The sequence below is a fragment of the Furipterus horrens genome, unplaced genomic scaffold (assembly GCF_987537825.1).
Source record: "Furipterus horrens unplaced genomic scaffold, mFurHor1.1.pri manual_scaffold_6, whole genome shotgun sequence".
Lineage (NCBI taxonomy): Eukaryota > Metazoa > Chordata > Mammalia > Chiroptera > Furipteridae > Furipterus > Furipterus horrens.
This window is the reverse complement of record NW_028327176.1, coordinates 35970606-35993840: the sequence shown is the minus strand read 5'-3', so window position 1 is coordinate 35993840 and position 23235 is coordinate 35970606. Positions and strand designations below refer to the sequence as shown.

At 41.7% G+C, this 23235-nt stretch overlaps 1 protein-coding gene across 2 annotated transcripts in view; it reads left to right on the top strand.

Moving 5' to 3' along the window:
* Nucleotides 1–533: 533 nt before the first annotated feature.
* LOC150005966 (putative G protein-coupled receptor 75) overlaps nucleotides 534–23235 on the top strand; it is a 147274-nt gene continuing 124572 nt past the window's right edge. The window contains exons 1-2 of one of the 2 annotated variants that reach the window (XM_090281289.1): nucleotides 534–642; nucleotides 20548–20559. In XM_090281289.1, the coding sequence (XP_090137415.1) occupies nucleotides 539–642; nucleotides 20548–20559 (116 nt within the window). In that variant the 5' untranslated portion in view covers nucleotides 534–538. Of the gene's footprint in view, nucleotides 643–5192; nucleotides 6928–20547; nucleotides 20560–23235 lie in introns of those variants that run through there. The other variant, XM_090281286.1, reaches the window with a different exon arrangement.

Below are 23235 nucleotides of genomic sequence, written 5' to 3'. Positions count from 1 at the left end.
TTTACCTGAAGTTGGTAATGTCTTAATTTACCGATTCTAAGTTTCAAAGTACTAAACTGGACAACGATGCCAATTTAGGAGAAAACGTATTGCGGCACAGAGGCGTCTGGTGGGCCTGGAAGCCCAGGGAGGCCCCCAGGCCGGCTGAGAGGCAGACGAGGACGCCGCCCGCCCGCCCGCCCGCCCCACGGGTGCCATCCCTCTGAGGCCGAGGTCCCGTGGGTCGCTGTGTGCCGTCGGTGCCCCCACCCTTCCCTCCTTTCTACCCAGTCCGACTGCCCCTCTTCCTGTCCGTCTGCCGTGGCCTATATCAGGGCTCCCCGACTCCCGAACAGCGAACCTCGCGCGCACGGAGGACGGGGAGCGGCCGGCCCCAGCGCTCTAGGGGCCCGCGAGGCGGTGAGCCTGCGAGCGCAGGCGGGGCGCCGAGCCTGGGTGTCCGGCGCAGGGGGCGGCGCCCTCGGCGGCTCCGTGACTGCGCCTCTGCGCCCCCGGCTCGCCACGGCTCCCGGGATGCGCGGAGGCGGCGGCGATGGCGATGGCGATGGTGCCTGGAGTCCTGCATCATCCCCGGCGGCACTCAGAGCTGGGGTCCGGGCTACGAGATGGAGGAGGAGGGGCGCCACTGCGGCCACCGGGCAGGTGAGAGGTCGTGGGTCCCTTCAGGAGGCGACTTTGTGGGGACAGGGAGGGTTGGGGCCCCAGGGAGCCGGCGGGTTAGCGAAGAGCGCGCTGCGCTGGTCCAGGCTGGGCCGTCACGCACCTGCGGTCGTGGCGCAGCCGCGGGGCAGCCATCTGGCCCATACCCGTCCGTCTCCCGGACTCTGCGGGGCCGTGGCACCCCTCCCCCACGCCCTTTTCCTGGCCGAGACCTCCTCACCCCACCAACCCAACCCTCTCTCGACTCTTACAAGCTTCCTGGCCCGGCCTAGGCCCTCCTTACCAGAACCTAACCCACCCCGGGGCTCCTACCCATTGCCAGTCCCTGGCAGGGGTCGACCCTTCATCCCCATTGCATACCCCGACTGAATTGGGGAGTGGGGTGGGTCGGTTCTCCAGAGCCTCCCCATCCCCTTCAGGCACTGACTCTACCCCATCTGATCCGCTGCTCCTGGCTTCTAGAGGTAGTTCAACTGGGGACAAAGAGCTTGGGCTCTGAAATCAGATAAATCTTGCTTGAATCTTAGTGAGCTTGGGCAAGTCATTTAGCTTCTCTGAGGTTTTCCGGATCAATGCAAATACAATGGGAATAATAATACAGACCTTTAATCTGTGAGGGTTAGACTCTGAAAATGCCTGTCCTCGAGGAATGTAAGGCATTATGAGGGAAAAAACGAGTGGGAAGTATACAGGTCATGAGCTGACTTGGGAGAGCTCATAAAAATATTTTAATATATACTAAAATATTAAGACAGCACACTAAATTACCAGAGACTCTTCACACATCTTAAGGAGAAATCATTGTCATCGTGCAACTTTTATTTACTGTTTCTTGCTTACTAGTTACTTTAGGATCCCTCCTCCTTAGCTGTAGCAAGGTGCACATGTTATGAGTTCATTCCATGTTACTGTAGCTAATGTGCCTACTTAAAGACAGGTGTTCCAACTTAAAACTTTTCTGGTTTTCGGATTTTAATCACATCATCCTCCAGGACCTATTTTTGGTCCCAGAGATAAAGAGTAGCTTGTATGCTGGCATTGAAAAAAAAAATTGGCATAGCAGATATTTAATATTCAGGCATAGCAAAAAGCTATTCATTTACCCCCTCCTCAAATCAGTAAGTTTTATAGTTCTGTCTTCATAACTTTGTTCCAAATCATGATCTCAGCCTTCTCTTTCTTATAGTCCCAAAGTTCGTGCTGAGACCTAGGTTTACTTACCCTCCATTTCCTTTATTTCTCAAGTTTCTCTGCCCAAAACTTTATTCTGTCTTCTACTTTCCCTCCCTTTTCTCTTTCCAGCCTCTGATTCCTAACTTTTTTTTCCCTGTTTATCCCAATAGGAGTGATTTATCAGAACCGTAGTTATCAACCCTGACAAAAAGGTACACAGAAGTATGTATATGTGTGTGTATTCAAATTTTGGGTTTCAAGAACTTTGACTTGGGAAGAGATTGCAATACCTACTTGATAGGATTATATGGAGTGAAATAAAGTTTGATAACTTATGTAAAGCTTCCAGTATAAGTGCCTGGCAGTTAATAACCACCCAACAAATTATCCCTGCTCTAACAGTCTTCTGACCTGGGACCCTTCCCTTGTTCTCTTTGCTGTTCTGTTAACTTGGTAGTGAAGCGTGTGGGTTTTAGAGAGTAACTGCCTAGGTTCAGACTCATGCTCCACCACTTTAAGTTAGGTGCTCTCTCTCTGACTCAGTTTTCTCATCCATAAAATGGAGATAAGTCATGTTAACTATCTTGGCATTGTGAAGATTCAGGAAGTTAATAGCGTGGAGCACTAAGAACAGTGGATGGCATATCACAAGCACTCAGTGAAGTTAACATGCTGGTAATGATACTGATAATTATATTCCTGACCTAAAGTCTCCATTATTTTTAAATCTACTGAAAAAAATTTTAATTTATTGAAAAAATTATAACTGTACAGAAGAAAGTGCAGTTTGCCCCTCATCTACTACAGATCTTTTTCCCTCCTGCCTCTTACCTTTGACTAATACTGGTTTTTCATCATCTCATTTTCCTTTTGGCAACTCCATTTCCAAATATATCCTAGCCTGGGGTCGTCATGGCTTTCATCACCCCGCTTCTTCAGTATTATCCATTTACTCAATATTTTTCTTAACATCCTAATTCCGGATTCTTCATCCTGCTCCCCTCTGAATTCCTGTTCATCTTTCTACTTCCAAAGAGGAAACCCTTTGGGGTTGGGGTGAGGGCTGGAGAGGAGAGTTTGTTGTAAATATTAGTATCACCTCTCTGCCCTTCCTGCCTCCTCACATTGGGTTTTCTCTTCTACTTCTCTTTTCATCAGTTAATCCTAATCCTCTAATTAATAATAAAAAAGTAGTAAAAGGGTATTTTTTTCACTACATGGGTATCAAAAAATGTTCAGAAACAGAATATACTCAAGTGAAAACAATAAGCTATGCATTATTATTTTTTAATTCTAATCATTAGGAAACAAAAGGTCAGGATTTGTGTTCTTCTCTCGCATTGAACTTTTGTAAGGAAAGTACAGAAAAGTTGGTCTCACTTGCCATGGGAGAAATTCATCCTACTGACATGATCTATACCAGCTGACCATTGAGAATGTAGAAGAGGTTATCTTCTTCCTTCATGAAGGACGCTAGTTAGTTATAGGGATCTCCCCAGGACTGAAATTTTGTCTGGTACGTCCTGGCACAGCCATACCTGTTACTGAAGGCTGCGAGGCTTCTGTACATTGGGTGGTCCATAGCGGCTTCCCTCACGGACTTGACCCCTTCCTCTGTACCCCATGATCTAGCACCTAAAGGGTTAACCTTTGGCACAGCTGGAAGCCTCAGCTTGAGCTGGTGGTTAAATATTCTGAACATCACCCCTGGACACACACACACACACACCCCCTGTGCTATTGGTTATTCCTAAAATACTGGATGAAAGCAAATAACCTTTTGGTTGTCAAGACCATTGCATCGGTCTCCAAGGAACAACTTAAGCTGTCCCACTTGGAAGCATCTTGGGGAGCAGGGTGGGCACCAAGCCGTTCAGGGCTTTCGGATTTGGAATAACAGAAGATTTGTGTGAGTGTACTTTAAATCTCACTGCAAAATAGGGGGAGAAATGTTAAGAAAATAAAGGAGCAAGAAGAAAAACAAGTTCTGCTTTTAAAGTACAGGCTGTGACTTACTCATCCTTTTTACCCGCAGCACCTAGCATAATGCTGGCGTATGGTACGCACGTGATAAACGTAAGCCGAGTGAATGAATGGGTGAGTGGCTGCGTGCCTCCTGCTTCATCATGAAGATACTGTTGTTGGAATGGTGATAACACATTTATGTAGCAGTTCCAAGTTTACAAAGTGGTGTTTCGCACCTTGTAAATCTCAAATATAATTCTGATACCCTTCATTACTTTCATTTTCCCTCAAATATGTCCTTCACAAAGTTTTTTTTCCAAAGGAGGGTGTGGAGTTAGCCAAGAAATCACAAGCAGGAAGAAGAAATTGTAAATAATGGCACATAAAGGATTCTTCTTCGGGAAAGAAATAGGACGTGGTAGTGATTTGTAGGAGTTATGTAAAGGACCACAGTATTACTTCAGCAATACCCTCTGCTCATATTCAAAGCACATGCTATTTTTCACCCCAACCCTGCTACAAAGATCTCCCCCCTTCTCGAAGACTGTCTGTTCCCCGCTCCTTGCCCTCACCTTTCACCCAGCCAGCTCCTCTTCACCAGGACTCCCCCCAGCCTCTCTCAGCCTCTTCCCTGGGTTGGATTAGGTTCCTCTTCTCTTACTTTCACAGCACTCTGCTGTCATCTGCTTTACCACGTTAGGCTGTAATTACATAGTTAAGTTGATCTCCAACTAGATACGTTATGTTCTTGTGTCTCCAGTGTCTGGCACCCAAGTGTTTTCTAACAGTAACATCTGGCCCTGACTGGTGTGGCTAAGTTGGTCAGGCATTTTCCTGCATCGCTGCTTCCATTTCCTGTCAGGGCATGTGCCTGGGTTGCAGGTTAGATGCCCTGGGCTGGGCGCTTATGAAAGGCAACCAAATGATGTTTCTCTCTCACATCGATGTTTCTCTCCCTCCTGTTCTCCCTCCCTTCCCCTCTCTCTAAAAATAAAAATAAATAAAATCTTTTTAAAATCGTCAAACAAATAAAAATCAAAAATATAAAGTAACATCTGGACACCCTTCAATCAAATCTTGATGGGTGAGACCCAGGAATCTACTTTTTAAATCTGCTCTCTGTGTGATGCTTGAAACTAGTTTGAAAACCACTGTGTCCTGAAACCTCAAATTAGCTGGGTGAATGTATTTGGAGGTGCTTGTGTCCCTTCTGTGCACTGGGTCAGAGCTGACAAACTAGTGCTTTTCTCAAAGGTCATGAGATCACTCTACTTGCTACATTAATTTCTTTCTGTTTCAGGATATGCCTTTTTGTGTGCGGGCTTTTCTGCCTCGGGTCCCTTTCGTCATGTATCACTCATCTGTGAGTTGAGGCCCTGACTCCCTCCCCACAGAAGGAGGAGACCTTTCTCTCTGAAGATGAACTCCACGGACCAGCTGCAGGATGTGCCCAACACCACCTTGCTCCCTGGGCCTCACCTCCCGGGAGGAAACCGTACCGCTCCGCAGGCGGACCTGCAGGGTCTCACCCACACAGCCACGTTGGTAACCTGTACTTTGCTACTTGTGGCCATCTTCTGCCTGGGCTCTTATGGCAACTTTGTTGTCTTCTTGTCCTTCTTTGATCCAGCCTTCAGGAAATTCAGAACCAACTTTGATTTCATGATCCTGAACTTGTCCTTCTGTGACCTCTTCATTTGTGGAGTGACAGCCCCCATGTTCACCTTTGTGTTATTCTTCAGCTCGGTCAGTAGCATCCCGGATGCTTTCTGCTTCACCTTCCACCTCACCAGCTCTGGATTCATCCTCATGTCCCTCAAGACAGTGGCAGTGATCGCCCTGCACCGGCTCCGCATGGTGCTGGGGAAGCAGCCAAACCGCACAGCCTCCTTCCCCTGCACCTTGCTCCTCACGGTGCTCCTCTGGGCCACCAGTTTCACCCTGGCCACCCTGGCCACCCTGAAAACCAGCAAGTCCCACCTCTGTCTTCCCATGTCCAGTATTATTGCTGGAGAAGGGAAGGCCGTCCTGTCTCTCTATGTGTTCGACTTCACCTTTTGCGTTGCCGTGGTCTCCGTCTCTTACATCATGATTGCTCAGACCCTGTGGAAAAATGCTCAAGTCAGGAAGTGCCCCCCTGTGATCACAGTTGACGCTTCCAGACCACAGCCTTTCATGGGGGCGCCTGTGAAGGGAGGGGGAGAGCCCATCCAGTGCCCCATGCCAGCTCTCTACAGGAACCAGAATTACAACAAACTGCAGCATATGCAGACCCATGGGTACAGCAAGAGTCCCAACCAGCTGCCAACGCCTGCAGCCAGCCGGCTCCAGCTGGTGTCAGCTGTCAACCTGTCCGCAGCAAAGGATTCCAAGGCGGTGGTCACCTGCGTGGTCATCGTGCTGTCGGTCCTGGTTTGCTGTCTTCCACTGGGGATTTCCTTGGTGCAGGTGGTTCTGTCCAGCAGTGGGAGCTTCGTCCTTTACCAGTTTGAACTGTTTGGATTCACCCTGATATTTTTCAAGTCAGGATTAAACCCTTTTATATATTCTCGGAACAGTGCGGGGCTGAGAAGGAAAGTACTCTGGTGCCTCCAGTACATAGGCCTGGGTTTTTTCTGCTGCAAACAGAAGACTCGTCTTCGAGCCATGGGCAAAGGGAACCTTGAAGTCAACAGAAACAAATCCTCCCATCATGAAACAAACTCTGCCTACATGTTGTCTCCAAAGCCCCAGAAGAAATTTGTGGACCAGGCTTGTGGCCCAAGTCAGTCCAGGGAAAGTGTGGTCAGTCCTAAGATCTCTGCTGGACATCAGCACTATGGTCAGAGCAGCTCAACGCCCATCAACACTCGGATTGAACCATACTACAGTATCTATAACAGCAGCCCATCCCAGGAAGAGAGTATCCCGTGTAACTTCCAGCCAGTAAACTCTTTTGGGTTTGCCAGCTCATACATTGCTATGCATTATCACACCACTAATGATTTAATGCAAGAATATGACAGCACTTCAGCCAAGCAGATCCCGGTCCCCTCTGTTTAGAGTCATTGAGGCTGGAGAATCTTATGTAAATTGTTTTTATTTCTGATACTAATAGATTTTTTTTCACTCTTCTTAGACCAGTAGTCTAACAAAGATTCAACTAACAGTTGGCAGTTATGATTTTCTTCTGTCAGAAGTACTAGCATCTGTTGGTTTGCTTTGTGGTTTCTTGACGTTTTAAGATTTAATGTCAAAGTTTATTATTTATATTTTTACCCTGACCTGCATTCCAATCTTTTATACTAAAATTTTAAACAGATGCCTGGAATGATCATTCTACTATGTTAAAGTAGAGAATGAACTGATGGTGATCATTTGACTGAGTGTTATAGTTCTTTGAAGTATGTATGAGCTGGATATTTTAAAGATTGTATTTATTAACTTTAGAGAGAGGGGAAGGGAGGGAAAAGTAAAGGGAGAGAAACATTGATCAGCTGCCTCTTGCACACCCCCAGTTGGGGACCTGGCCTGCAACCCAGGCATGTGCCCTGACCAGGAATTAAACCAGTGACCTTTTGGTTCACGAGCCAGCACTCAATCTTCAGAGCCACTCCAGTCAGGGCTGAGCTGGATGTTTTAAAGAGTGTGAAGGTATGATCTTTACTGAGATGTTATTTTTATTAATTGAATTATAAAATTTGATTCTTTGAAGTGTTGAAATGGGGAAGAATATACTTTTTTTTGGTAGCAGACTTATTTGAATAAATAATATATTGTTAAAGCAGAAAATCAGAAATATATCGTTCGTAATGATATTGGCCAAAAATACACAGGTATTAGGTACGTTCATAAGACAGCCAACCAAGAATATAGTAGTATGATTTTTATCACTTCTTATTATAGACATTATTATTCTGTGTCAATTGAGTAGCCGTATAGTTCTTTTAAGAAGAAAGATGTTTTTCCTGGTAAAAGTGAATTACTCTATTTCGGAAGGGTCTTACCCGAGAATCCTAGTGATGAGGACTGCACCTGTGGAAGAGGTGCGCTATTCCGGGGAGAGTCGGTGCTAAATGCATTCATCTTAGCCAGGCTGTTGTTAATGTGGGAGGCAGTCTTGACTGTTACATGTTAGACGATCTTTATTATCGCATAAGAAGGGATACAGATGAGAATGGGGATGTTTTGATTTCTACTTTTCTTCTGTGTAAGAATGGCTTGTTAACAATCTGACAAAGAGTATCCAGGTAACTATTCAGAACTATTTTTTTGTCTTATATTTATGTATTATTGTGGTGGAAAAATTCTTAGAATCTATTTTTAAACTAATTGTGTTATTTCCTTAACATCAATCTTAAACTGGAGATGTGCAGTAAGGAAAAATAGATTAAGTATATCCACACCTAAAACCAATTTTATTATATACTCTGTGATTTCTAGCATAACAATTGTAAATTCATATTTTTACGCAAAAATACTTTCATTCTACAGTTAGTGTTTGAACTTGTTATAGTTTTGGAATGATAACAGCTAGACACAAAATGAGCATCAAGATACAACATCTATCTTTACAAATTGTTATATTCAAGAACAATATTGCAGATCGGGAGGCACTTTATTCTTGTGGATGTAAGATATTCGATTGATAGCATCCTCTCCCAGGCTGTTCCCAAGGACAGAGGTCATAGAGGCTTGGAGAAGACACAATAAATACTCAGCTAGAGCTCTGCTCAACCTCATCTAGCAGCTCGTACCTTTCAGTATCACCTAGTCATTCCCACTTCTGGGATTGAAGTATGAGATATGGGTTTAATTTTTTTTTTTTAATTTACCTTTTAGGACTCTCTCCTTCCCTTCTTTCCCTTTCTTCTATATTTCTGCTATTCAATTTTATAATAAAAGAGAAAATATCCATTCTTTTGGGGGGGGCGGGTAATTGCATGCTACTTTTGGAAATCACTATGACCTGTTTCAATTGTGCTTTTATATATTTAATATAACACTGTTTTCATTTATTAATACTCTCATGAGTTAGGTTAGTATATTACCTCTTTTTTTGTAACAAAGAATTAAGATATCTAATATCCTCTCCCAAGAACATTTGAAGAATTGTGACAATTTAGAAGTTAGACTTTGTCTAAAATCAGAGCCTGATATTTGTTCCAATGAGCCAGACGGCTTTATAATTAATAACATTAAAACGATATTTAACACTTTTAAAGGTATGTATCTCTTTTTTGGCCAGGAATTTCAAATGTGATTCAACAAAAGATTCTTTTAAAAAGTAATTTCTACTTGTAAAATTAAAGATGACAGGTTTCCTGTGTGACCTTTGAGATGGCTCATTTGGGGGAGGTACAAATTATAGTATAAAGAAAACTAAGCATGTGCATATGAGGCATTCAGTCTCTTTATGCTCATCTATAAATTATTGATTTAATTTGCATGAAATACATAGTGGGCTAGATTCTTAGCTCTCCTCCATATCTGTATCTATAGATACAGATAGACACATACTACTCCTCTCTTTATAAGGGCTAAAATGAGAACTAAAAGTAATGAGAATTCAGTTGAATATGTCTAATTATCAGGGTATATTAATTAGTTCTCTTGATGCTTTACTGTGATGCAAACTATGTGTGCATTTCAAGCATTTTATAATTGTTCTGATGTTAACAATTAGGCCAGATTTGTATTTCTGATGCTTTTAATGTTCTTTTAAAATAATGTTTGGAAAATAAAAATATTGAAAATTCTAACATTTCTGAATATCAGATTGCAATATTATGACCTTCCTATCCAATCATTTAAAAACAATCAGAGAATAACAATGATCATTATTGCACAATAGATAATATATTGAAGCTCAGAGACAGTTATTTTCCTTAAGAGATGAAATACTTTGACCACATTTTGTAGCATGCATAAGTGCTCAGACTAACTAAGAATAACTCCAAAGGTTAGTTAGTTATTAAACTAAGTTTCTCAACTGGCAGGAAAAGTCCTAACTAAACATTTCAAAAACCTCTTTAGAACAAGATTAAAATCCGGAAAGAGATACAGAGTTTCAGAACTTTTAGCTTATCAATCAGAGTTTGGTTTTGAAGAATCAAACTATTAATTTAAGCAGCAAAGGATTGCCTATAGGAAATTAGATGTGCACTGACTCGAGACATTCAGGGCTCTACGACATGTTTCCAGGAAAGGTCGCACAATAAGCACTGCCACCTGATGACCAGGAGAGCTCCCACTGCTGCTAGCACTAGAAAGGGAGAAAGTCACAAAGCCTCCTTGGACTTTGGACTTAGAGGGCACCATGCTGAAGTAGGTATCCCGAGATCAGGAATCTGCTGCCACTGCTGCTACCTCCACCACTAACCCTCTTGACACCTCCAAAGCAAGTGGCTGAACACTAAAACACTGCTGCAGAAAAAGTTGGGCGCCATGCATTTAGTTGGTGGAACCCAATTTGCATTTAAACCCCTACCTTCCTGCAGATCTGGAAACTAGTTACCCTAAAAAGGTAAACTAAATGGAGGTCCCGAACAGATGCAGAGTTCCAATCTCCTCTGTCAACAATGGGCCTCCTTTCTGATACTCAACTTTTGTATTCATACCTTTAGCCATCCTCTCCTTGAAATAATGCAACTTCTCTCGTTTAAGCAGAAACATGCCTTCTTTCCTCCAGCCTGGCTGCTTTTATGATTGTCTTATTATCTTTAGTGTTCTGCAGTTTTAATATGATATGTATCTTTTTATTTGTCTTAGGATTCGTTGGACTCCTTGAGTCTATGTCCTGGTGTCTTTCAGGAGTTCTGGACAATTATCTTTTCAAATATTGTTTCTGTCCCATTTTCTCTACACTTACGTTGGAGTTTTCCCCCCTGTGGCTTTGTTTCTCTGTTGTACAGTCATGCACCACATAATGACATTTTGGTCAAAGACAGACCATGTACACAATGGTGGGCCCGTAAAATTATAATGGGGCTTCATAGTGGTGTAGCCATTATAATGTCATAGTGCAACACGTTACTCACATGTTTGTGGTAGTGCTGTGGAAACAAACCTGCGCTGCCAGTCATATAAAAATAGAGCACATACAATTCTGTACAGTACATACTACTTGATAATAAACTGACATGTATTTACTGATCTATGCATTTACTATACTTTTTATCATTATATGAGGGTGTCCTCTTTCTACTTCTGAAAATTTTGTCATAAAGCTACGCTGGCAGCGATCTCCTACATCTCGTGTTTACTATGAGTTTTGACTGCATTGTTTTCTCTTGTGCTTGATTTAATCTCACATTGTTTTGTTCATCACGGCTCCTAAGTGTACAAAGTCCACTGCTATTGTTGCTACTAGGAGGTCACATTGGATGATTGACCTATAACCAAAATTAAAATTGATGAAGGTGGAAAATCAGCTTGCCAGTCAGGCACGTGCGTCCCACCACAGCTATGATGCGAAGAATAAGAACAAAGTGACAGAAGCTGTTAAAGGATCTGCTTCATTGAAGGTAATGAGACTAACAAAAATTTGATAAGGGTCTATCTCAGACAGAGAGGAACTTCCAATGACCTGGACTGAAGGCCAGACACAGAAGTGTACCCCTCTCAGCACCATGATGATCACGGCCAAAGCAAAAGTTTGTTTGCCGTCTTCAAAGAAAGGGCTGGACGCATCTACTGTGCTGAACCTACTGCTAGCTCTGGGTGGCTTAACTGAAGAATTGTTACTCATTACATAATGTGAAAGTGAGTGGTGAGTATGCAAGTGCTGATGTGAAGGCAGCTGAAGAAAAATTTTGGAAATTCTAGGTAATCCAATTGTGGAGGAAAATTACTTGCCAGAGCAAATATTCAGTGTGGATGAAACTTCCCTATTCTGGAAACTGATGCCTGAAAAGACAGCCAAATCAACGCCAAGTTTGAAGGATTTAAGGACAAGATCAGTGTCTTGCTTGAGAGCAGTATTGCAGGCTACACATTGAAACCCTTTGTGACCTGGCACAGTAAGAACCCCAGGGCCTTCCAGCACATCAGTAAGCACACCCTGCCGGTGTACTGCAGTTGCAATAAGAAGTCATGGATGACCCAGCTCCTCTTCCAAGATGCCCTCCTGAATTGCTATGCCAGTGAAATGGAGAGGTAGTTTGGAGAATAACATCTTAAAGATTTTGCTTATTGTTAATAATGCTCCCAGACATCCTCCTTTTATTGGTGTGTTTCATCCCCAAATGAAAGTGGTATTTCTCCCTTCAAACACCACCTCTTTAATCCAACCAATGGATCAAGAGTTATAGCAGCTTTTTATCCCTGACTGGTTGGCTCAGTGAGTTTGGCGTCATCCTGCAAATCGAAGGGTCTCTGGTTCAACTCCCTGTCTGGGCTGTGTCTGGGTTGTTGGCCAGGGGGGCGCGTGAGAGGCAACCCATCAATGTTTCTTTTTTTTTTTTTTAAGTATATTTTATTGATTATACTATTACAGTTGTCCCAATTTTTTCCCTTTGTCCCCCTTTGCCCAGTAACCCCTTCCATCCAGCAGTCAGTCCCTCCCTGCTTAGTTCTTGTCCATGGGTTATGCATGTAAGTTCTTTGGCTTCACCCTTTCCTATACTATTCTTAATTTCCCCCTGTTTATTTTGTTCCTACCAATTATGCTTTTTAATCCCTGTACCATTTTCCCCATTCTCTTCCCTTTCCCCCTCCTAGCTGACCCTCTCCCTCTCCTTCCCTTCCCCACACAATAAATAAATACATAAATAAATAAATTTTTAAAATTTTTAAAAAGAGAGTTAGAGCAGCTTTTAAGGCCTGCTACCTAAGAAGGACCCTTGCCCAGAATATTGCCACAACTGAGGAAGGCACCGATGCAATTCTGGAACAATTACAACATTTGCATCAAGAACCTTGCTTGGGTTTGCGACATTGTCACCAAGGAGTGTATGAATGGTATCTGGAAGAAGACTCGAGAGTGATGTCCATGACTTCAAAGAATTTGCCAAGGATGAGGAGGTTGCAAAAAACAAGGCTGTGGTCTAGACAGCAAACAAGGTGAACAACTTTAACCAGGGTGTGGATAAGGATGACACTGAGGGACTCCTGGAGGGGCTCCTGAGGAATTGACTAATAAGGAGTTGTTGAAACTGGAACAGGAACACATAGCTGAAGAAGAGGTAAGAAATGGAAACTTCAGAAGAGAAACAAGAACCCTTCCTCCACCAAAAATTCACAATGAAGGGTTTAGCAGAAGCTTTTGCAGATCTCAACAAGCTCCTTGAAATTTTGAAAACAACAAAAGAATAAAGTTTATGATGCATTATATGCTTACAAGTAAATCTATTATGCAAATAAGAAACAAACAAAGCAAACCATCAGTACATATTTCTGCAAACATGACTCCTTAAGAAGAGCCTTGGGCAGGTCCTTCAGTGGGTGTTCCAGAAGAAGGCATTGTTACCACAGGAGATGATTGTGCCAAGTGCATCATTGCCCCTGATGACCTTCCAGTGGGACAAGATGTGGATGTGGAAGGCACTGATATTGCTGATCCTGACCCTGTGTAGATCTAGGCAAATGTCTTCTATGTTTCTTTTATTTATTTATTTTTAAAGTATATATTATTGATTATGTTGTTACAGTAGTTCCAATTTTTTTCCCCTTTTCTCCCCTCTGCCCAGTACCACCCTTCCCTCTAGCAATCCCACTCCCCCTTAGTTCATGTCCATGGGTTGTGCATATAAGTTCTTTGGCTTCACCCTTTTCTATATTATTCTTAACTTCCCCCTGTCTATTTTTTACCAACCGATTATGCTTCTTAGTCCCTGCACCATTTCCCCATTTCTCCCCCTCCTCCCTCCCAGCTGATAAACCTCCAAATAATCCCCGTACCTATGATTCTGTTCCTATTCTGGTTTGCTTTGTTGAATTTGATTTTTACTTTTTACATTTAGTTGTTGATAGTTGTGAGTTTGTTGTCATTTTAGTGTTCATAGTTTTGATCTTCTTTATCTTAAGTAAGTCCCTTTGGAGTTTCATATAATAACAGCTTTGTGATGATGAGCTCCTTTAGCTTCACCTTGTCTGGGAAGCACTTCATCTGCCCTTCCATTCTAAATGATAGCTTTAATGGATAGAGTAGTCCTGGTTGCAGGTTGCCTTTCATTGCATTGAATATTGCTTGCCAGTCCCTTCCTGCCTGCAAAGTGTCCTCTGAGAAATCAACTGATAGTCCTATAGGCACCCCCTGTAGGCAACTCTCCGCCTCTCTCATGCTGCCCCCAGAACTCTATCTTTCACCTTTGGCATCTCAGTCATGACACGTCCTGGTGTGGTCTCCTGTGGGTCCTGCTCGCCCAGGACCCTCCATGCTTCCCGGACCTATATATCCATCTCCTTCACAAAATTTAGGAAGTTTTCCTCATTTTTTTCAATTCTTGCTTCCTCATTCTGCATTGGTTGGCTGTTTTTTTCTTCCCTATGTTCCAAATCATTTATTTGAACCCCGGTTTCCTTCCCTTCACCATTGGTTTTGTGTGGATTTTCCTTCGTTTCACTTAGCATAGCCTTCACTTCTCTTATGTGTTTGCCATACTCAAGCATATCTGTCAAGCCTGTGAGCATCTTTATCACCATTGTTTTGAATTCTTCATATGTTAGATTGTCTATCTCATCTGTTAGGTTGGCTATCTCCTCGTCGCTTAGTTCTCCCACTGGAACCTTGATCCGTTTCGCCTTTTGGGCCATACTTCTCCATCTCCTCATTTTGACAGGCTCCTGTGTTTGTTTGCCTCCGCATCCCAGGTAGAGCTGTCACTCCTGTTACATTACACTCCTGTTACGGAGCCTTAGGGATTCGGCAGTACAGGGCGACCTGTTTCACCACGTTGTGGTGTTGTATGTGGGGGAGGGGTCTGAGAAGGAACAATGCCACCTGCCCAGCACTGGCCCCTTTTCCAGGCACCTCTCCCACTGCAGTGGACTGGCGCCCCTCTAGCTGCTGCCCCGGCCGTTGTTCCCAGAGTGGGTGGGTCTGTGGACGTTCTAGGACTGTGGAGGCCCTCTAAACAAGCAGACTCTGCTGAGACCGGCAGTTTCTGCCTCCACCCCAACCCCCACTGGTCTGCAGTCAGAGGCAATGAGGCTTGATTTTCCCCGGTCCTGGGACGGTGGGCTGCGAGGTCCGGTGAGGAGCTGGGAAGGCTCCCCAGGTGTCTCTCCTTTCTTTTTAAAACATGTGACTGCACTTTCTGCTGGCCTGCTGCTGCTGCTGCTGCTGCCACTGCTACTGCCGCTGCTGCTGCAGCCACCACACTGTGTCCTCTCTACCCTGGCTCCACCCCTCCTACCTGTCTGGATGAGTATTTCTTCTTTATATCTTTGTTTGTTGGACTTTCATGCAATTTGATTTTCTGGAACTTCTGGTTGTTTCTAATTTTGAGGTAGCTGTAGTTCTTCTTAGTTGTGGAGGGAGATGCAGTGTGTCTGTCTATGCCTCCATCTTGGCTTGAAGTCCATGTTCTTTGTTTTTAATTTAAAAGTTTACAAAGAAAAAATCTTATAGAATAAGGGTAAAAGAAAATATTTTTGTACAGCTGTACGTGTTTGTGTTTTAAGCCAAGTGTTATTGCAAAAGGTTTTTTTTGAAAAGTTTTAAAATATTTTAATTTCTAAAGTAAAATGTTACCAGTAAGCTAAGGTTAGTTTATTATTGAAAAAAAGAAAACTACTTAAAAATAAATTTAGTGTATCCTAAGTGTAGTGTTTATAAAGTCTACAGTAGTGCACAGTAATGTCCTAGGCCTTCACATTCACTCCCCACTCCCTGACACCTAGAGTAACTTCTGGTCTTGCAAGCTCCATTCATGGTAAGTGCACTATGCAGATGTACCATTTTTAATGTTTTATACCATATTTTTTACTGTACCTTTTCTATGTTTAGATACACAAGTACTTCCTATTGTTACAGTTGTCTAGAGTATTGAGTACAGTAACATGCTATACAGGTTTGTAGTCTAAGACTAATAGACTACACACACCATATAGCCTAGGTGTGTAGTACGCTATACCAACTGGGTTTGTGTAAGTGAATTCCGTGAAGTTTATACAGTGAGGAAATTGCCTAATGACGCATTTCTCAGAACGTGTGTAGTCCTGTCATTAAGCAATGCTTGACTATATTCTGAATAATTTTTTTCCAATTTATCTTTCAGTTCATCAGTTCTCTCCTCGCCTAAATTTAATCTGTTAAAATTGATCAACTCTCTAATTTTGACTATCATCACTGTATTTTTCATTTCTAGAGATTTTATTTGCTCATTAGAAAAAGCCTGTTAAGCCCTGGCTGGGGTGGCTTAGTGGACTGAGGGCTGGTCTGTGAACCAAAGGGTTGCTAGTTCAATTCCCAGTCAGGGCCCATGCCTGGGTTGTGGACCAAGTCCCCAGACTGGGGCATGCAAGAGGCAACCACATGTTGATGTTTCTTTACCTCTCATTCTCCCTCTCTTTCCCTGTCTCTAAAAATAAATAAATAAAATGTTTTTTAAAAACTTGTTAAATTACAATTTGAGAGTTTTCAGTTTCTACAATAAAAGTGAACTATTTATTTCTTTTTTAAGTGCATTTTATTGGTTATGCTATTACAGTTGTCCCAATATGTTTTCCCTTTGCTCCCCTCTGCCCAGTAGCCCCCTTCCCTCCAACAATTTCACTGCCCCTTAGTTCATGTTCATGGGTTGTGCATGTAAGTTCTTTGGATTCACCCTTTCCTATATTATTCTTAACACGTCACGTACTGGGGTATTTAAATGCCTTTTAATCCTCTGTTCCGGCAGGTTTTTAAGATTTAAATATGGTTATATGGCTAATATTAATGAAATGACTTCACGATATTAACAATTAAGCTACTACTATCCTTAATTAAAAAAGCAAATGAAAAATTACTACTGTCTAAATAACCTTGTTTAAAATTACGCGATCAAATGACGAGAAATCTCACCATCTGAACGCAACGTGTTAACATCCCCCTATTTTGTAACAACCAATTATGCTTCTTAATCCTTGCACCATTTTCTCATTTCTCCCCCTTCCCCCTCCCAGCTGATAACCCTTCAAATGATCCCCATACCCATGATTCTGTTCCTATTCTGGTTGTTTGCTTAGTTTGTTTTTGTTTTTATTTTTTAGATTTAGTTGTTGATAGTTGTGAGCTTGTTGTCATTTTAATGTTCATAGCTTTGTTCATGTTTTTCTTAAATAAGTCCCTTTAACATTTCATATAATAATGGCTTGGTGATGATGAACTCCTTTAGCTTTACCTTGTCTGGGAAGCACTTGATCTGCCCTTCCATTCTAAATGACAGCTTTGCTGGATAGAGAAATCTAGGTTGTAGTTTCTAGCTTTTCATCACTTTGAATACTTCTTGCCTGCAAAGTTTCTTTTGAGAAATCAACTTATAAAGTCTTATAGGCACCCCTTTGTAGGTAACTCTCTACTTTTCTCTTGCTGCTTTTAAGATTCTCTCTTTATCTTGAACCTTTGGCATTTTTTGTATGATATGTCTTGGTGTGCTCCTCCTTGGGTCTAGCTTGTTTGGGACTCTCTGTGCCTCCTGGACTTGTATGTCTATTTCCTTTGCCAAATTTGGGGAGTTTTTCTTCATTATCTTTTCACATAAGCTTTTGATTTCTTTCTCTTCTTCTTCTCCTTCTGGCACCCCCATGATTTGGATGTTGGTATGTTTAAAGTTGTCTCAGAGGTTCCTAAGCCTCTCCTCACTTTTCTCAATTCTTGTTTCTTCGTTCTGTACTGGTTGACTTTTTTTCTTCCTTATGTTCCAAATCATTGATTTGAACCCTGGTTTCCTTCCCTTCACCATTGGTTTTGTGTGGATTTTCCTTTATTTCATTTAGCATAGCCTTCACTTCTTCTCTTATGCATTTGCCATTGTATGTTGGGAAGGGGTCTGAGAGGGAACAATGCCGCTTGCTCAGCAGTCACCCCTTTTCCAGGCACTTCTCCCGCTTCCTGTGTGGGACTGGTGCCCCTCTAGCTGTTGCCCCGGCCGTTGTTCCCAGAGTGGGTGGGTCAGTGGACATTCTAGGACCGTGGGGGCCCTTTAAACAAGCAGACTCTGCTGAGACACAGGCAATTTCTTCCTCCACCCCAATCCCCATTGGTTTTCACAGCTCTGGTCTGGTGTTGGGAGTCCTCCCCAGGTGTCCCTCCTTACTTTTTAAAATGTGTTACTATGCTTTCCTTGGGCCTGTCCCTGCTGCTGCCATTGCTACCTCCATGTCGTGTCCTCTCCGCCCAGGCTCTGCTGCTCCTACCTGTCTGGATGAGTATTTCTTCTTTATATCTTTGTTTATTGGACTTCCACGCAGCTCGATTTTCTGAAACTTCTGGTTGTCTCTAGTTTTGAGGTAGATATAATTTTCTTATGGTTGTGGAAGGAGATGAAGCATGTCTACCTATGGCTCCATCTTGGCCGGAAGTCTATTTATTTCTTAAACAGAATAAGGATAGTTCTCTAAAATAACTTTGATAACTTCAATATTTTATTTTTTCAAACAGGCCTCTTGTCTATTATTTTTGTTGATACTCCCTCATGGTGCCTTGTTTCCTTCATGCTTTATTTTTATTGTGAGCTGCTAATTTTCCCTGACAAATTTTCTATGAAAATCCTTGCCCCTGTTGAGAACACTGGTTTAGATGAAGGTATATTCCTCCAGAGAAATTTTGCATCTATTTTTTTCTTCCAGGCATCTAAGTGTATTACCAGTCTTAAGACTCCTTTAAACTGAACTTGAAGTATTTTGGAACTACCTAGGTTATATGAGGGGTGATTATTTATAAGGCAATAAGCTTGTGGAGTCAACCTATAAGGGATTTTTCCCCCCCATTTCTGTTAACTTCCAAGACAAGTTTTCTTGAGGTTCTCTGGAAATGGAGCAGATTGGAGTGGGGTAAGTTTTTTTCTTCTTTATGCCTACCCTGAGGATATAGATCTTTGGGGGGTCCTAGTTTTATGGGGAATGGATCTCCTTTTAAGAGGGGGTGAGGGTCATCAAAATTGACGCTCCATTTTTCTAGGTTTGGCAAATGCCTTCCGGGAAAAAGTATCCACCATTGTCCCTCTTAGTGTTCTTACTTTCTCTTATATTTTTGCCCGTAATCTCCCACTTTATTGGCTCTTTGGTGCTTTTAAGAACCCTTTGGAAGAGGTTCTGAAGTTGAACTGTTTATTGTTATCTAAAAGCATTGTTATTACTATCAACCCCCCACCCAAATTGCTCCATTTAATAATAACAACAACAACTACTACTACTACATTTATTGACAGAAGCATAAATATGTACCAGGTACCTTATATTATGAGATAGGTATTACAATTATTCCCATTTTACATGTAAGAAAACTGGGGTCTAGTAGGTTTATATAGCCTCATGCAAGTCACTCATGTCGTGTTTTCTCATCTTTTTTGACCGTAATCCACTGTAAGAAGTATACTTTATAACAGCTCAGTTCATTTACACTTAGAATAGTTTCATAAAATGACTCTTACGAAAGCCAGTATACTCTGCACTCTGATGTTTATTGGATTAGGTCCCCACTCTTATGACCTCATTTAACCATAATTACCTCATTGATTACCTTAATTTCAAACACAGTCATATTGGAGGTTAGAGCTTTAAATATGAAGGTATTTTTTTTTGGTGGGGGGTGGGGGGGACACAATTCAATTCCTAACAATTACATGTGATTTTTACTGGCTGTCTCCCCCACTAGAATAAAGCTCTAATCTGGTAAACACTGTCTATTTTGTTCAGTGCCTATCTTTAGTACCTATCTGTCCTTGGCCCTTGTGGGCTTCAGTGCATAACTGAATCAAATAATAAATGATTGAATGTATGAGGCCTGGAAGTGATTCCAACCCAAATCTTTATCTGGCTGGCTTATAATTTCCCCATGTTTTCCATTTTTTGAATCCCTCTCTACATTCCCAGGTTGATGATCAGCAGGACTCTAATGAAAGGAGACATGGATCTTGATTTAAGAGGACTACAAGGTCCATTATCTGACTGTTTACTCAGAGCATTGTTTCCCAAGGGACCCCCCGGGTGCCCAGGAGCTGCCAGCCAACCTGCATTCTCTCTCATTGCAATCCCATGGCTCATTAGCAGTCTGAGGTCACTGAAAATGAAAGTACACTCTTCAGCCCTGGCTGGTGTGGCTGAGTGGACTGAGTGCTGGCCTGTGAACCAAAAGGTCACTGGTTTGATTCCCAGTCAGGGCATATGCCTGGGTTGAGGGCCAGGTCCCCGGGTTTGGGGTGTGCAAGAGGCAACCAATTGATGCATCTCTCACACATGATCGATGTATCTCTTGCACATCGATGTTTCTCTCCCTCCCTTTCTCTCTCTAAAAATAAATCTTTTTTTAAAAAAAGTACACTCTTCAGCAACCACAGGAATTAAAGGAGAAAGGGGGCACCTGGTTCTTGCAGGGAGAGAAGGTAGGATGCTGATTACTTTAAAGTATGTGGCACTTTGAATAAAGGTACAGATTTAGTGAAATTTTGCTCTCCATAAGAGATAGTTAACAGGCAATCTCTTTAGGTCCAATACCTTTGATATTAATTTTACCAAAGTAAAGATATCACTTCATTGCTTATGGACAAATTAGTGAATTTTCCTTCCTCTAAACAGATAATTTTGCTTTTTTAAAAATACACTTAGCTGGTGCCAAGATAAGTTCAGGCTGCTCTCTCAGTTCCATTTATGTGCAGGTTTGCTCCTTTGACACTTTCCTAAACCTTCAGCTGCCTGTAGCATGCTGATGAATGGGAGATCTTTCAATTAATTGACTCCCAATGTGGGAATCTTGATTTTCATGCAAAGCCTGATGTTTTGCAAAATGCAGCTTGTTCAGATGCCAGATAGACCTTAACAAGTGGAACAATTCACAGAGAGTGCTTTATGCCTGTCTTCTGTGGCTGTGGCACTAGGACTGGTTTTATAACCTGTGTAAATGCTTCAGGTTCAACACATGCCACATCTGATATTAGCAAGGGCTAATGAAAGCTTTTTGCTCATTTGTTTGACAATAGCAACAAAATATGTCAAAAAATTATAAGACCTGATTTTATTACTATTGCTCCGAGGAATTGTGTTCTTCGCAGAGGCCATAATGTTAGACACTTTTCTCTGTGGAAGCCAGAGTACCTCAGAAGTGGAATGTTTTCAGTTCATGGAACTGAAGATTGAAAATGTAATTCTTGCCCTGACCGGTGTAGCGCAGTTGGTTGAGCATCATCTGCAAAGTGAAAGGTTGCTGGTTCAATTCCCGGTCAGGGCACATGCAGGCCCGTCCTGGTTGGGGCACTTGCGAGAGGCAACTGATTGATGTTTCTCTCCCCCCACCTCTCCTTTCCCTTCTCTCTAAAAATGAATAAATAAAATCTTAAAAAGAAAATGAAATTCTTTTCTTGACCTTAAAATCAGGGATTTTACTTCAATCACTGCCCACAAATGGGGGACGTAAAAGAGGAGACACAGACACTGTACTCCTGTTAGGGAGAAGCAACATACAGAACCATGCATGAGAAAAGTGTTAAGACAGCAAAAAAATTACATGATGTAGTGCAGAATCTGAGTGAAGGGATACAGATGAAACAAGTTGATAATTCTATCCTTTTCTTTCCCAACCATTGTAAAACTGAGAAAAATAATTTTTTTCCCCCAAGCACCGAACACTGAAAAATAAGGACTGGTAGGAAACCCACGGGAATTGGGATAGTTGGGGAAGATTTTGTAAGGTGTGGTTAAAGAGGATGAGGTTTCATGCATTTATTCAGCAAATATTTGTTGAGTGTCAATTTTATGTGAGGTCTGAGGAGAAACAGAAATAAGATATATTCTTTACTCCAATAAATAAGAGATGAAGGAATTATTTCTATCATTAAATCATAAATACAATCTGGATCTAGATAAATGGCCAATGCATTTGCATTGTTTACCCTCACAAAAGGATTATCAGAGAAAGGCGGGTTTGATGGAGCTTAACTAGGCCAGAATTCCCAAGGTGGCAATTCAATCTTACTAGTGAATTTTCATTTACCAGGTGAAGAAAAGTGAGTGGCATTCCAGGATAAAAATAATATGGGGGGCGGGGAGGATGCGTGTCCTATGTTACCAGGACAAAATCAATAATTTTCCTCCTTTTGTTCAGCCCTTTGGTGTGGTCTCTCAAGTGGTAGATAACAGAATGGTTTGTGGGGTGGAAGGTGTTTTCTGTGACCAGAAAGCATTATATTATATTAGTTACAAGCATGGACTCTAGAATTTGAACTGATTCAGATGCTGGCTCAGCCACCTGTAGTTTAGTTCAACTCCTTGAGCCCCATTAGCCTTATCCGTGAGTTAAAGATAGTAAACCTACCTCATAGGATTGTGACCACAGGGTATCTGAAGTGTTTAGCATAGTGCTTAGTATTTAATAAATGTTCAGTAAGTGGCAGATAGCAAAAGCAGAGCCTGGGACAACCTGTCATCTGAAATTCAAGGAATGACTCAGGATTGTTCATAACTGGCTTTTGGGTGTGAAATACTTTCTTGGAGCTTTTCCAACAAATTATTTTTGTCAGCATAGCTTAAGGATATTAATAAGTATGAAAAACTAATCCAGGGGAAAAACAACTTCCAATTTTCTTCACCAATTATTAATATCTTCTAATCTATGGAATATTTGGAGCTCTGGTAGAATTCTTAAATGAGTAAATTAATTTTACTACTAATTTAGGAGTTAAGAACCACTGGTGACTAATTTGCAAACTAGTATTTTACTGAGTACAGAGAGGCTGTTGGAACCAAACAAAGTTCACTATTTTTAGCTATATTACTGAGTAAACTGAATACAAGAGATTTTATTTACTGGGTCTTAATTCCTAAGTTGCTGGACTTTCAAGAAAGTTTGACTTTTAGTATTATTATATGTTTACAAAATGAAAATTATGTTTGTGCTTCAGGAAAATATACTAAAAGCTACATTTTTTCTTAAATTCAAGGAAAAGTTAAATTTAGCCTATCAAAAAGTACTGGAAAGCAATGGAAAAGATTCGAAATACATAATGTAGCATGATTACATATGAGATGTTCAGCACTATTTTAGTTTTACAAATGTCTTTGGTAGTTGAGATGGCTACCATTTCTAGAAGTTTTGCTTGATTTACTAGCTTTTGGTGAACACTTTTGTTTCAAATATAAAAAATACTAAAATGCTTAAAAATATCCAAATAGGTGTAGAGACAAACATTCTAAGTCCTATGTTTCATTTGTTTATATTTTTTCCTTCTTATTTTGTAAGTTTTGAGACTGTGAGGCCTACCATTATTGTCTCTAAATGGTAAGGAGTATAATTCCAATAGTCTTCTAAATGTAGTATCTTCT